The following is a 13197-nucleotide window of genomic DNA, read 5'->3' as shown; positions in this document are numbered from 1 at the left end:
ACTGGGAGATAATTTGTTTAAATTAAAGAGGGAGAAGTTTATTAAATTCTAGTTCTGCAAATGCTATAAATAAATAAATAAATAAATAAAGTGTAAGCTTTTTACCACTATCAAAAATATTTACAAGTATTTCTACATTGCTTAATAAAACTAATAACTCATAACATTTCCTTACAGCTCAAAAACCTCTCAAACTAAACGCAGCTTAAAAAAAATAAAAAAAATAAATGTAAAATTCTAACAGTTTAAACAGGAAGTGCTGTGATGTTTTTTATGTGGGTTTATATGTTTATTACATTTTACAGTTAAATATGTATACTGTATTATTATTTATCTTGTCTGTATACCATTTTAATAGCTTGTTCTGTATTTTTGAGGTGTAGAAAGTACCTATAAAAATAAAACTAACAACAATAATAACATATATTATTATTTATGTAGTAGTAATCATATATTTCATCTAAAAGCATTGAGTGTAGAAAAGACCCAACCATTCACAGCCTTTAAATTAAGGTTAAAGTGTCAGATTCATTGTCAATGTCCGTTTCATTACTACCCAATTCCCATTACTCAATGTTAAAAAAAACTGGTTTGAAGGCTGTTTTCTATTATCAATCAAGATGTATTTAATATACAAAAATGAAGAGATCACTTCAGTTTCTGAATCAGTTTCTCTGATTTTGCTATTTATAGGTTTATGTTTGAGTAAAATTAACATTTCATTTTATAAACTACAGATTTCTCCAAAATTCCAAATACAAATTTTGCCATTTAAAGCATTTATTTACAGAAAATGAAAAAGTAACAAAAAAAGAGGTTTCATCAATAATTATCAAATAATAATGCAAAGAAAACAAATTCATATCCATAAAGTTTTAAGAGTTCAGAAATCAATATTTGGTGGAATAATCCTGGTTTTTAATCACAGTTTTCATGCATCATGTTCTCCTCCACCAGTCTCACACACTGCTTTTGGATAACTTTATGCTGCTTTACTCCTGGTGCAAAATTCAAGCAGTTCAGTTTGGTAGTTTGATGGCTTGTGATCATCCATCTTCTTCTTGATTATATTTTAGGTTTTCAATTAGGTAAAATCATCTTATTTTTAATAAGAGCTGTTTAATTTAATATTTATTCCGTGTTCTTTTCTCTCTGGGTTGGATTCTAAATCTGAGACTGTAGGAATGAGACCCGGCTGGAGCTTCTTCAGCGCTGCAGGAGTAAAGTTCAGGTGGAAGGAAGGCCAAGTGTTGGCGGCTTCAGTCTGCTCTGAGTTCTACTCCTCCATATTTGTCCGTTTCTCGGCTCTTCCTGCACAAATAGCTGATTGTGCATTGGGTCAGATGACTCCTGCTGAAGGCTGCAGTGAAACTGACCCTGTGTCTCTGTGTGAAACACATCTGTTCTCTCAGCAGGCGACGCATCAAACTGACACGTTTATTGACACCCTGACACTGACCGACGAGGCCAAGAGCGGCGGGGACCGGGGCGAGGAGCCGCGGGAGGCCTGCTGGTTACGGCTTCTACACGACACCTGTTCAACAACAAATTAACTCGTACAGAGAAACGACTGTAAAAAGAAGACAGATTTATGGGAGTTTTATAGACGACTGATTCCTGATTACGGTGTGGCCTCGTGTGTTGATATCTGGAAGTCGATCGGATATGAGAGAGAAACACAACTCACAGGAGAAGAGCAGACGATGATTGCTGCCCTATAAATCAGTCCATTCTTTATATGTAAAGAACACGCGTCCAAATGTTAAACATGGGGGTGGATGTATCATGCTTTGCGCTTGTGTGCTTTATGTCACCCTCTGCAACAGAGATCCAGAACATGATCAACCTACAGACAGAGATCCACACTCAGAGTATCATTCAGCAGCTTAGAGGCGCACCAGTTGTAAAGTTGTGAAGATGTAGAGTAGGTATACAGTGAATAATTATTTATATATTTATTTATTTACAATCTCTATTTGAGTAATGCTCTAATCCAGACTATGAGAAAAAATAACTTCTAACTAAGTAAAGAAATGAAGGTCAGTCAATCCTAAAAAAAGAATTTCAAGAACTTTGAAAGATGTTTTTTCAAGTGCAGACCATCAACAACATTATAAATGATGAAACTGACACTCTTCAGGATCGCCCCAGAAAAAGGGAGAGTAAGTTTCCTCTGTTGTACAGTTTGTAAGTTCACAAGAAACCACAAGAAGTATCAGGTTTTATTACTAAACATTAAAACCATTTTGAGTTTGTATAGGTTTATTTGACAGCAACAAATATAATAATATAATAATAAAATAAATAAAAAGATTTAAAAATAACACTTTTACCAAATGCTTAGTAAGACAAAAATATTATCAGACAAAAATAAGATTTATTGCCTTGAAATTAGATCATTTGACTTGATAAGATGTAGTTTTTTGCACTCTAATAGTGTTTCTGTTTCTACTCTATTTTACAACAGAGACACCTGGTGGAGAGAAAGAAAGAAAGCCAGCCTGAACGTTCGGGTATCTTTATTTATTGGTTTGGACAAATGGGTGAAAAAAAAAAACGCAAAGAAAAAAACAAAACAAAACAAACAAAAAAAAAAACATTAAACTGGGATATTGGGTAAAATTAACTACTTTAGACTACTTTGCAAAACCTAAAATAGTCTAAGAACTGCTAAATATATCAGGGAAGCTACAAAATGAGAGAAATATTTAACAGGTTCCTTTAAAAAAATTGTACATTCAATTATTTCAAATTGAAGCCTGATAGAGGGACGTCTCCGCTTTTTCTGTAGGATTTAAACAGGTTTCAATATAAACCAACACAGGGCAGCTGAACATGCGTCACCATCACTCTGTTTACTTTAAAATATCTCTAAAATCTCAAATTATCAACACGACTCAACCTTTTAATTTACGAAGAACAACAGCGGAGCTCCCTCTCAATCGGCTTCAAACTGAAATAAACGAAAAGTCAAAACAGCACAGCACATTTCAGCAGAATAATAATTATAATAATAAAAAACGAACATGCTTTTCAGTGTTTTTCTTTCTGTTTTGAAATACAGGATTTAACAAAAAACCCTTAAACCCCCCCAAAACACAACAACAGCTTACAAAAACATAAACCTGCCTGAAATGAAGATTAGAAAAAACGGTTACAGATTTAATTCACTCGCAGTGAGCCGAACAAATGCAGAACAAGAACAGAGAGCGAGAGAGGAGGAGGAGGAGGAGTCTTCATCACTCAGCCGTGAGTGGTGTCATCCTCCACAAAGTCCTTGGCCTGCTCGGCTGAGATCACGTCGATGTGACTCACCTGTGACACACAGACGATAGAGAAGGGATGGAAATTGTGGGCGAGAGAGAGAGAGAAGATTTAACTCCTGCTAAAAGCACTTTAACCCTTACGGTTCGTGTCCACTGGGGCTAAAGTAAAGTAAAGTAAACAATCATATGTTTAATATTTTTCATTTTTAGTAAATCTCACTGTAATCTATAGTTCTATAAATCCTATAAATATTTATTTTTATAAATATTTTGCCATTTTCTAGCTTCTCTTCTGTGGTTGAGAGGCAGCTGTTCTGTGTGTGTGAGGCTCGTGTGTGTGGATGTGAAATCGGCGCCTGCTCTTCCCTGATTAGCTGGGTGCAGCGCAGCATCCGGATTAATTTGAATAAAATTGTGCTTTTCTGAACTTTTTCGCCAGAGGGCGGAGTCAACCCAGCATGCACCGCGTCATGAGGCGGCTCTCTCCACTGAAATGAATAGAATGTGTCGAGGCTCAAGTGCCAGTAGGAACATTTAGTTATTACCCGCGTTATTATGCGCTGATCTCCTTACCTTATTTCTGAATTTCACTCCATAGAATTTATCGGCCGACTCCAGCAGCTCCGGTCTGAAGGTGGTGGTGATGAACTGAGCGTGACCCGCCAGCTCCACAATCATGTCTAAAATAAGAACAAACACATTAATAAATCAATGAAATGGGAAAAATATAATTTTCTAAAGAACAAAAATTGGTTGTACAACAGTTTATCAATAAATCAATTTATCTAGATTAACCAAAACAAGTAAGCAGAAGAAAAGCAGATACATAAAAACATAAAATAAATAGAATATTTAACCCAATACAACCCAGAACAGTGATGTGTGTAATATGTGTAACAGTCCCTTTAAAATCTGCATACATTTTTACTTAACTTAAAGTTATTATTTTAGTTATTTATTTCCTTTTTACTTCTTTTATTATTATTATTATTCTTTTTTTTATTCTAGTATGTGAAAGTTAGTTTTAACTTAATTTTGACTGTATTTGTATCTATTTTTGTATCTTTCATTCACTGTTATTTTAAAATGATTAAATGTATTTATAATTTTCTTTGTCGTGTCAATCCCTGTGTGTAAATGCCCTCAATGAACTTCCGAGTAAAAATAATGGTTGATTGATTAATTGAAATGCGCCCCTTTAACCCTTATTATTGTGTTCCACTTAAAATGTGATTGGGCCTAAGGGTTTTAAATATTAATTTTACTGAGCAATAGGGTCTGATGGGGAGCTAATTATAGGTTCTGAGATTTTTTTAAGGAGTATTTTACTTTTCTCCTCATTTCCAAAAATAAATAAATAAAATAAACGCTAATGATTCACACTGCTCTCACCTGACACGGCTTTTCTATGCTGGGCGTCGAGAGCCTGGTCGATTTCATCAAACAGGTAGAAAGGAGCCGGGTCGCACTTCTGGATGGCAAAGATGAGAGCGAGCGCCACGAGAGACTTCTGACCTCCAGAGAGCTGCTGCATCTCCCTCATCTCTCCCTGCTTACCTGTGAAAGACACCTGAGAAACGAGAGAAAGAGAGACAGTGAGCATTATTCACATTCTTTAATCATAAAGACCAACTCAGTGCCAGATTATCATTTATATTAGTATGGAGTGTGTGTGCAGTGTTACACTCCATATATTATAAATATATGGCAGCATGATGAACACAAACTTAGCAGTGTTACAGCTTTAACAAAGGCACCAGAAAAACAAGCTGCAGTTGCGGGTAATGCTGTGCGATTATGGCCTAAAAAAAAAAAAATCTATATATATATTTATTTATTTTGTTTTTTCTACTAAGAATTAAACAACAGATGACAAATAAATGGTTAAAAACTAGGTTTACCTGTAAAAAAAATAAAATAAAATAAAAAAATACAGCTGCTTGGGTTGAGTCGACTCATTGAGTGAATCAATGATTCAGAACATTGTTTACAAGCCCATGCGTTCATATCACGCGCTGACCTCGTATCTACACAGCTGAGGAGAAACTCACACACTGACGGACACTGGATTATAATTTTTCAGGGTTTGTTACTGAAAATACTGAAAATAACACCCAAAACAAGTCACAAAAAAAAAAACTCTGAAGGAGAAATGATTAGCGTTTTCCACAATTAATCACAGATCCTCACCAGAGAGCGATGCCGCTGCAGTTTTTAGTAACAGTAAGATATATTTCTAGATAAATATAACTTTATCTCACCGGGGGTTTGTGCGGAAAGTGCTGGAACACTGCACACACACAGAGACACACACTTACCCGGATGCCGACTCCAGTGAACTGGTCAACACTGGGTACGCTGCTCTGGGAGGCGGAGCCTTTCTCACTGTCTGCCCCGCCCTCCCCCTCGTCCTGAGACTGTCCCCCTTCAGCGTCTCCCTTCTTCATCACCAGAGTGGCTTTACCTCCAGGAACCAGCTTCTGAAACACCTCGCTGAAGTTCTTCGACACCTAAACCGAACAGGTAAAACAGTTGTAATGATTAAAACAGCAACTCAGAGCACGGGGAGCTCACCTGCAGACAGGTGTCAGGTGACTGGTGTGTTTGTGTACAGTACAGAGTGTGCTGTACACGCGTACCTGTTTGAACGTGAGCTGGATGGCCTCGTATTTGCGCAGCTCCAGAACGTTCATGAGCTCCATGATGGATTTGTATCCCCGGTCCAGCTCGTCCTGTCTCTTAATCAGCTTCTCCTTCTGCTCAGAGAAGTTCACGAACTGGTCCAGAGCTTTCTTATTCACATGACTGTACTTCTTCAGCTCTGTGTTACACTGCTCCAGCTTACGGAAGAGCTGCAGACACACGAGAGAGAAAGAGGAGAATCATGCAGTGAAATACAGTCTAAACACTAATCATCTGGGTCATTTACACAAATTATTTTACTGTTAAATTAAAACAGATGACTCAGGTGACTTAAGATTCCTTCAGGTCAAGGGGATGGTTGTGAATTCTTAAGAAAAGAAAGCATACTTATAAAATACAAACAATTATTGATTACGTTTTCCTTTTTTTTCTTATTTATTTAACAACTGGAAAAAAAAGACATTTTTATATATATTTTTTTTTAATTTGTAGATTTGTAGAGCTAGTGTAGTAATCAATATCACCATTTAGAGCTCTCAAACATGCAAACTATTGTTTATTTTGCATTTATTTTCAAAGCAGACCAGCCAACCTTACTGCATTACTGCTAATGTATATCATTATGTACAGTTAAGGTCAAAATTATTAGCCCCCCTTATGAAATCAAATAAAACCGTAATCCTTCCAATCATATGGGCCATAACCTTAAGTCTTTATAGTTTGTGTGTGTCCACAAGAACTAAGACAACATCTGTACAAGGTCAAATGAACATTCTTATTTGTTTGCTTCACAGAAACAAGAAAAAAGCAAAAAAATGCAATGGTCAAAATTATTAGCCCTCTGACAACTAATAGTCAATTGCGTAGCCTTTCTGCTTCAAAACTGACAACAGTCTGTTCTGGTAGTTTCTTACTAAGTTGGCACATGTCTCCTGAGGGATTTTAGCCCACTCTTCCTTGGCAAATTCAAGATCATGCAAATTGCTTGGTCTCCGAGCATGGACCCGAACCTTGAGCTCCCTCCACAGATTTTCAATAGGATTGAGATCAGGGCTCTGAGAGGGCCACTCCAGAACGTTGATTTTGGTGTCTTTCAAAAAGGTTTTGACCAACTTTGATGTATGCTTCGGGTCATTGTCTTGTTGGAAGACCCAGCGACGACCTAAGCCCAGACTGGAAGCAGATGTCCTAATGTTGTTCTTCAAAATATCCACATAATCCTCCTTTTTCATGGTCCCATGCACCCGAACAAGGTTTCCTGTCCCTGAAGCAGCAAAACAGCCCCACAGCATTATGCTTCCACCAGCATGCTTCACTGTGGGGACAGTATTTTTAGGGTTGAAGGCCTCGCCCTTCCTACGCCAAACAAAAGCAGCATCCATATGCCCAAACTGCTCAAGTTTGGTTTCATCAGACCAAAGGACAGACTTCCAAAACTCACTCTTATGTTTCAGATTGTCTCTGGCAAAGTTCAGTCGGGCTTTGATGTGCCGTTGTAAGAGCAAAGGGGTTTTTCTTGGACGATGACCACAAAGTCCACCACGATGTAGAGCCCTCACAACAGTCTTGCGTGAAACATCAAGTCCAGAAGTAGCAAGTTCAGAAACAATCATCTTAGCAGAGGTCCAGGGATTCTTGTTGACATCTCTGATTATTTTTCGCTGCAAAGTTTTTGAAATCTTGCGTTTTCGACCACGTCCGTGTTTATTTTGAACAGACTTTGTTTCTTTGTACTTTGCGATGATGCAACGCACAGCTGTTCTAGAAACCATGAAACGCTTGGAAATGGCAGTATATCCTTCCCCCTGAAAATGAAGGTCTACTATCTTCTGTCTGAGGTCCAGACTGATTTCTTTTCTTTTTGGCATGGTGATATTGCTTCATACAAAGATTACAGAGCAACCCAAGAGTATCCCTGTCATTCAAGTAGTCAACTGATACTAACTCTGCTTCTTGGAGTCATTTAAATAAGGTTCAGTGTAATTGATTGCCCAGGTGTGTTTTCAAATCTAATTGATTGGTAGGTGTGGTTTGAAACCCAGTTAATTTGCTTTGAAAACACAAAATCACATGAGGGCTAATAATTTTAACCATCTCAGTTTTCACCAATTTTTTTATTAAGAAATCTTGAATATTTATTTTATATTCCAAAGTGGACCAAAATGTGGCAGTATCCTGGATTAATAATTTACTATAGAAATTGTTATGTATATGGCAAAGAATTGCCAGTATTTTAGGGAAATAGTCAAAATTTCTTAGGGGGCTAATAATTTTGACCTTAACTGTATAAGTCGCTTTAAATAAAAGAGTCTGGTTAATGTAATGTAATGTAATTGTAATATTTATATAAGAAACTAAATCTAGAAATTGAACTATGGGAACATATAATGATTTTTACTGCATTTAAAAGGCAGAACACTTTCAGAAGTAGCTCTGCTGTCACTCCAAACGGTGTCCTTGATTGGTCAAAGAGCTGCAGCTGTGAAATTCTAACAGCAGCAGTAAACATACAGTGATGTAACCAGGTCTTTTTCCTCTAATCATGCATGATCCTCTCGATCTAACTACAGTTAGTGTGGTAGCGTGATCATTTATCATAATCAAAAGCTCATGGTAAAATATGGTGAAGATATTTAAAACTGCACGGATTAAAGCGGCATGATGTTCAGCTTCCCCCTCATCGCTCTCTGGAGTCCGTGGAGAAATTAGTGTAATAAAGAGGGAGAAGGGGATAATGAAGGAGTGAGTCACCCCTGTGTAGGAGGGCTGTGACACAGTGGGAGCCCTATGACAGCAAACGAGAGGAGGGGGGGCAAAAAGCAGCCGAGACACGAGCTGAAGAGGGATGTAGAGGGTGGAGGGGAAGTCGAAGGGCAAGAAATGAGGTAAAACAACACAAATACCAGATAACATGATGAGACACGGTTTAAAGGTAATGCAAAATAATAAATAAAAGCAGAAACTTTTTACGACTGTAGTATATTGTATATTGTATTTATCCTGTGTTCTCCATCTCTGCACTACTGTATCATTTAACCGATGCCTGATAACCATAACTGTGTGCAGTAGGGGCGCTAAAGCCACTTAAGAGGCCGAGATGACTGCAGGGAGAGGGCTGTTCTAGTAATTACACCTCTGCTAATCAGCCCCCCTCCTAAACACTCCAGAAGACGTGCTGTTAGTAGACCCAGCACAATAACTGCTTTATTTTTCCTTGATATACTGTGATATACTGATATATGATATACTGTATAATAAATAATTGTCTTAAACGAGATTTTTTAAGACTTAAGACTATAATGATACTATAATCAGACCTGCTAAAGCTTGAAAGAATTGTATGGGTCACTTTAGTTTAACAAGAGTGCCCTGAAGCTTGGCTTGATTTGTGTGTACTTCACCTTTAAACAATTTTTTAGCAGCTGAAGCTAAAATGAATAAATTATCAGTATTTACACCATTTAGGCTACGTTCACATTACCAGGCTGAAGTGACTCAAATCAGATTTTTTTTTGCTCAATGTGGCTTAGATATGATTTATTTTTGTGGCTGTGTGAACGGGACAAATCAGATTTGAGTCACTTTCATATGTGGTCCTAAATCCTAGATATGTATCAGATCCACAGACATGCGACATGAATGTGAACGATCAAATCTGAGGAATTCGTGTGTCTTTTTGCTCTTTTACACATTAGCATTAGTGCTATGTGCTTCTCTCTTGTACCCACCCTGCATCTCTTGGTGCAGCTGTGTAGCTATAGCTGCAAAAACAGCAAAATCAAACCACCGGCCCTTTTTTCACCTCCTGGAGCTGAGCATGAACTTCAGAGCAGCTGTTTACACTGCACTCCAGCAAAAGATGCTCCACATATGAGCTGCTAACTCATCCATTTCCCTTTAAAAGGCTACGAGTCTCTCGTCTCTCTAATATGAGGGTTTTTGTTGTTGGTGAAGAAGGAGACGTTTATACAGGTATCAATGTGCAGCATGTGAGACGTTTCAGGAACAGATTCGTTCACATTACACACAGATACAGATCACTTACATTTACAGTGAATGTGAACCATCAAGATAATAAATGGAGGTAATGTGAATAGGCCTGGACAATAATTCGATATCGGTATTTATCGCGATAAGAAATGTTTCAATAACGGTGATATCACTTTTGTGGTATATCGATATGTATTATGTACAGAATCTGTCACGGACAGGCGTTTTTTACTGGCGTCAGCTCGCCGCAGAGCCAAACACATTCAGCCCCCATAGCTGTGCTACCTCAGTGCGTGATGACGCAATCACACAGGCACGTAGCCAGATAGGCTAGGCTAGGCTAGGTTAAAATGGCTAGGCTAGGCTAGGCTAGGTTAGGTTCAGGTCCGCTCCGCTACGCATCTAAAATGTCTCGAAACGGAGCCGGGACGAGCGGATCCAAGGCTAGGGTAGACTCGGTTCGGTCAGCCGCTGTTTCGCTCGCCCATTCGCGCGTCCGCTCGCTCATCCGCGGCTCCGCTGGCCCAGCCGCGGGTCCGCTGGCTCATCCGCGCCTCCGCTGGCTCATCCGCGGCTCCGCTCGCCCAGCCGCGGCTCCGCTCGCCCAGCCGCGGCTCCGCTCGCCCAGCCGCGGCTCCGCTCGCCCAGCCGCGGGTCCGCTTGCTTGCCGCTTTGCTGCAAATTGTGCCGGTGAGTGGAGCCGACAAGCAGCGTAACGTTAATACATCTAATCTGTTCCACCACCTCAAGCATCTTCACTACATACAATATTTTCCTTATACTGACTGAAGCACTTTAATAGATTATGTTGAAACTAAGTTATTTAAAGTTTATGAATCCTTTAGGTTTGTTTATTTGACGTGGATATCATGTTGAATACCTCTTGTATTCTGACTACAGCACTTTAATAGATTATGTTGAAACTAAGTTATTTAAAGTTTATGAATCCTTTAGGTTTGTTTATTTGCCGTTGATATCATGTTGAATACCTCTTGTATTCTGGCTGAAGCACTTTAATAGATTATGTTGTCACTAAGTTATTTATAGTTGAAAAATCCTATAGGTTTGTTTATTTGACGGGAAAATCTTGTTGCTTTTATGTATATAAAGGCTTCTTGTATTATATATCCTAGTTAAAACACTTTTGTTTTAATCTGTTAAATTTGTTTACAATGAATAAGAAGCTCTGCCTCTGTTGTCATTTAAAGTTATTTTTATTTGTAATAGTTATATAGGCTTATGTTTGACAGGGATGTCATGTTATTATTTTGCTATATGCAAATAAAATTGAGCATTGATTTATTTTGACTACTTTTATTTCTAAAGTATTAAAGTTTTTGTGAAAGGAGGTTTCAAAGACTTAAAAAACATTTTCATACAGTAGTAGGTACAGATATCCATTAGATAGATTGATACAAAAAGTGCAAATACACAGTTAAATAATAATTTAAATTTGCAGTGCAAGCTGCAGAGATTGCAGGGATTCTTTTTCTGAGGCCTTCAAAGTATTTATCGATATCGAAATTATATCGTATCGACCGAAATTTAAGGAATATATCGTGATATAAATTTTGGCCATATCGTCCAGCACTAAATGTGAATGTGGCCTTACATTCAGTCTGATGTCCAGAGACAAAAGCAGAACTCAGGACAGATGAATGCGTACCTGTTTGAGCGTGAGCGTCTGATACTTCTCGAAAGCTTCCTGAGGCAGCGAGCCGAGCTCACGGATCTTCTTCATGCACTCCTCTTTCTTCTTCAGCAACATCCCCTGCCGATTGGTCATCTTCTCCAGCTCCTTGGTGTCGTGGTTGATGGCATCGTTCTGCTCCTTCTCAATGTTCTTCCAGCGCTCCATGCTCTTTATGTGGTCCTTTATCTCGATCTCTGTCTTATCAATCAGCGAGTCTAGGTCTGAGGAGACAGAGGAACAATATAAAAGCAACAAATCAGAATTTTAAGAGAGACAAAAGAGATCAGATACATCTCTTAATACATATCTTAATAAATCAGCTAAACACAGACAACTTAAACAAAATTAAATGAATGATTCGGGAAAAAAAAAATTATATATATATAAATAATTTTACCCTGCTTCAAATATAAATTAATCAGTTTACACCTATACAGCTTCTTTCATTAGCTTTTTTTTACTTGTAAATAAAAAAAGTTTATATGATGAAATGTTTGGGACATCCCTGGTTATGGTTCTCTGTACTCACCCTCTGAGCGAGCCATGGTGTCTTTAATGCGTTTGTTGATGCCGTCTAATTCTGAAGTCGTGGCCGTGAGGACCGTCCCTCCCTCTGTCTCCCGCAGTTCATTCAGCTCCTAAAAACACAAACCCACACAGATCAGCCCCCGTCCTCATGTTCTCCACTCTCTCATCATTCTCCTGAAGCACCACAAAACCGCAGCGTAAAGATTTAACCAACTGCTTTTACATAATCAGAAGTTACTCATTACCTGGTGAGCTCCCCCATATTAAACCAGAAACAGCTGCTGAACCTCATTATAACAACCCACCTGTTCCACCTGATCCAGACGTTTGCGCAGGTTCTCATTCAGATACGTTTCCACTCTGGTCATAATGCCCTCCAGTTTAATTCTCTCATTCAGCAGCTGCCTGTTGTCCTGTAACACAAAACATCTGGGTTATACACACACTGATATTATACTGATTTAATTTGCAAATAGATCTAGGAAAGTTTGATAAACTTTTAAGTTGGTTTGGAAAAGCTATAAACAATTAATAAAAACTTTACTAATAAATGTTTAAACAAATTTAAAGCTGTTGGGAGTCCAAAAATGTCTAAAAGTTTTTTTCCATTGCAAATTTAATAGTGAAGACTATAATAAAGCTATATTAAGCTATAAAGATCTGCACACTTTTGGTATTTGTACTTCATCACTTGACAGCTTTGCTGATTAAATAAGGCTCTATAATGCTCATTTGCACTGTTTGTGAACATATTCAGAGCCTTCAGTGCAGAACAGAGAACTGTTAAATATGAATCAGGGTGTTTGTACCTCTGTAAAGGTTCTGGAGATTAAATTCAGTAAAATATTCACCTGCTGCAGCTGTCTGATCTCATCGTTCAGATCATCAACCCGACGCTGGTCCTCCAGGCTGAGCTGAGAGAGCAGGTCGGTCCCAAGCTCAGCCTTCAGAGACTCCCTCGTGCTTTCCATCGCATGAAGACTGGCCTCCAGACTCTGCAGACTGCGTTGCTGCAAAAGAGAAGGAAATGTTCTACTGAGAGTCTGGTGCAGCTCTGTGTATATATCGTTTTTAAAA

The 13197-nt window shown here is 38.3% G+C and overlaps 1 protein-coding gene across 1 annotated transcript in view; it reads right to left on the bottom strand.

The window, feature by feature from the left end:
• Positions 1 to 2502: 2502 nt before the first annotated feature.
• The window catches only part of smc3 (structural maintenance of chromosomes 3), a 28250-nt gene continuing 17555 nt past the window's right edge, over positions 2503 to 13197 (bottom strand). Inside the window, exons 21-29 of the mRNA XM_049471099.1 lie at positions 12972 to 13130; positions 12426 to 12533; positions 12122 to 12230; positions 11566 to 11813; positions 5906 to 6118; positions 5585 to 5776; positions 4659 to 4836; positions 3840 to 3946; positions 2503 to 3315 (exon numbers count right to left, since the gene is read on the bottom strand). Coding sequence (XP_049327056.1) covers positions 3244 to 3315; positions 3840 to 3946; positions 4659 to 4836; positions 5585 to 5776; positions 5906 to 6118; positions 11566 to 11813; positions 12122 to 12230; positions 12426 to 12533; positions 12972 to 13130 — 1386 coding nt within the window. The 3' untranslated portion in view covers positions 2503 to 3243. The remainder of the gene's footprint in view (positions 3316 to 3839; positions 3947 to 4658; positions 4837 to 5584; positions 5777 to 5905; positions 6119 to 11565; positions 11814 to 12121; positions 12231 to 12425; positions 12534 to 12971; positions 13131 to 13197) is intronic.

This window comes from Astyanax mexicanus, chromosome 23 (assembly GCF_023375975.1).
Source record: "Astyanax mexicanus isolate ESR-SI-001 chromosome 23, AstMex3_surface, whole genome shotgun sequence".
NCBI lineage: Eukaryota > Metazoa > Chordata > Actinopteri > Characiformes > Acestrorhamphidae > Astyanax > Astyanax mexicanus.
Note: the sequence above shows the minus strand (reverse complement) of the source record. Positions and strands in the feature narration are given on the sequence as shown.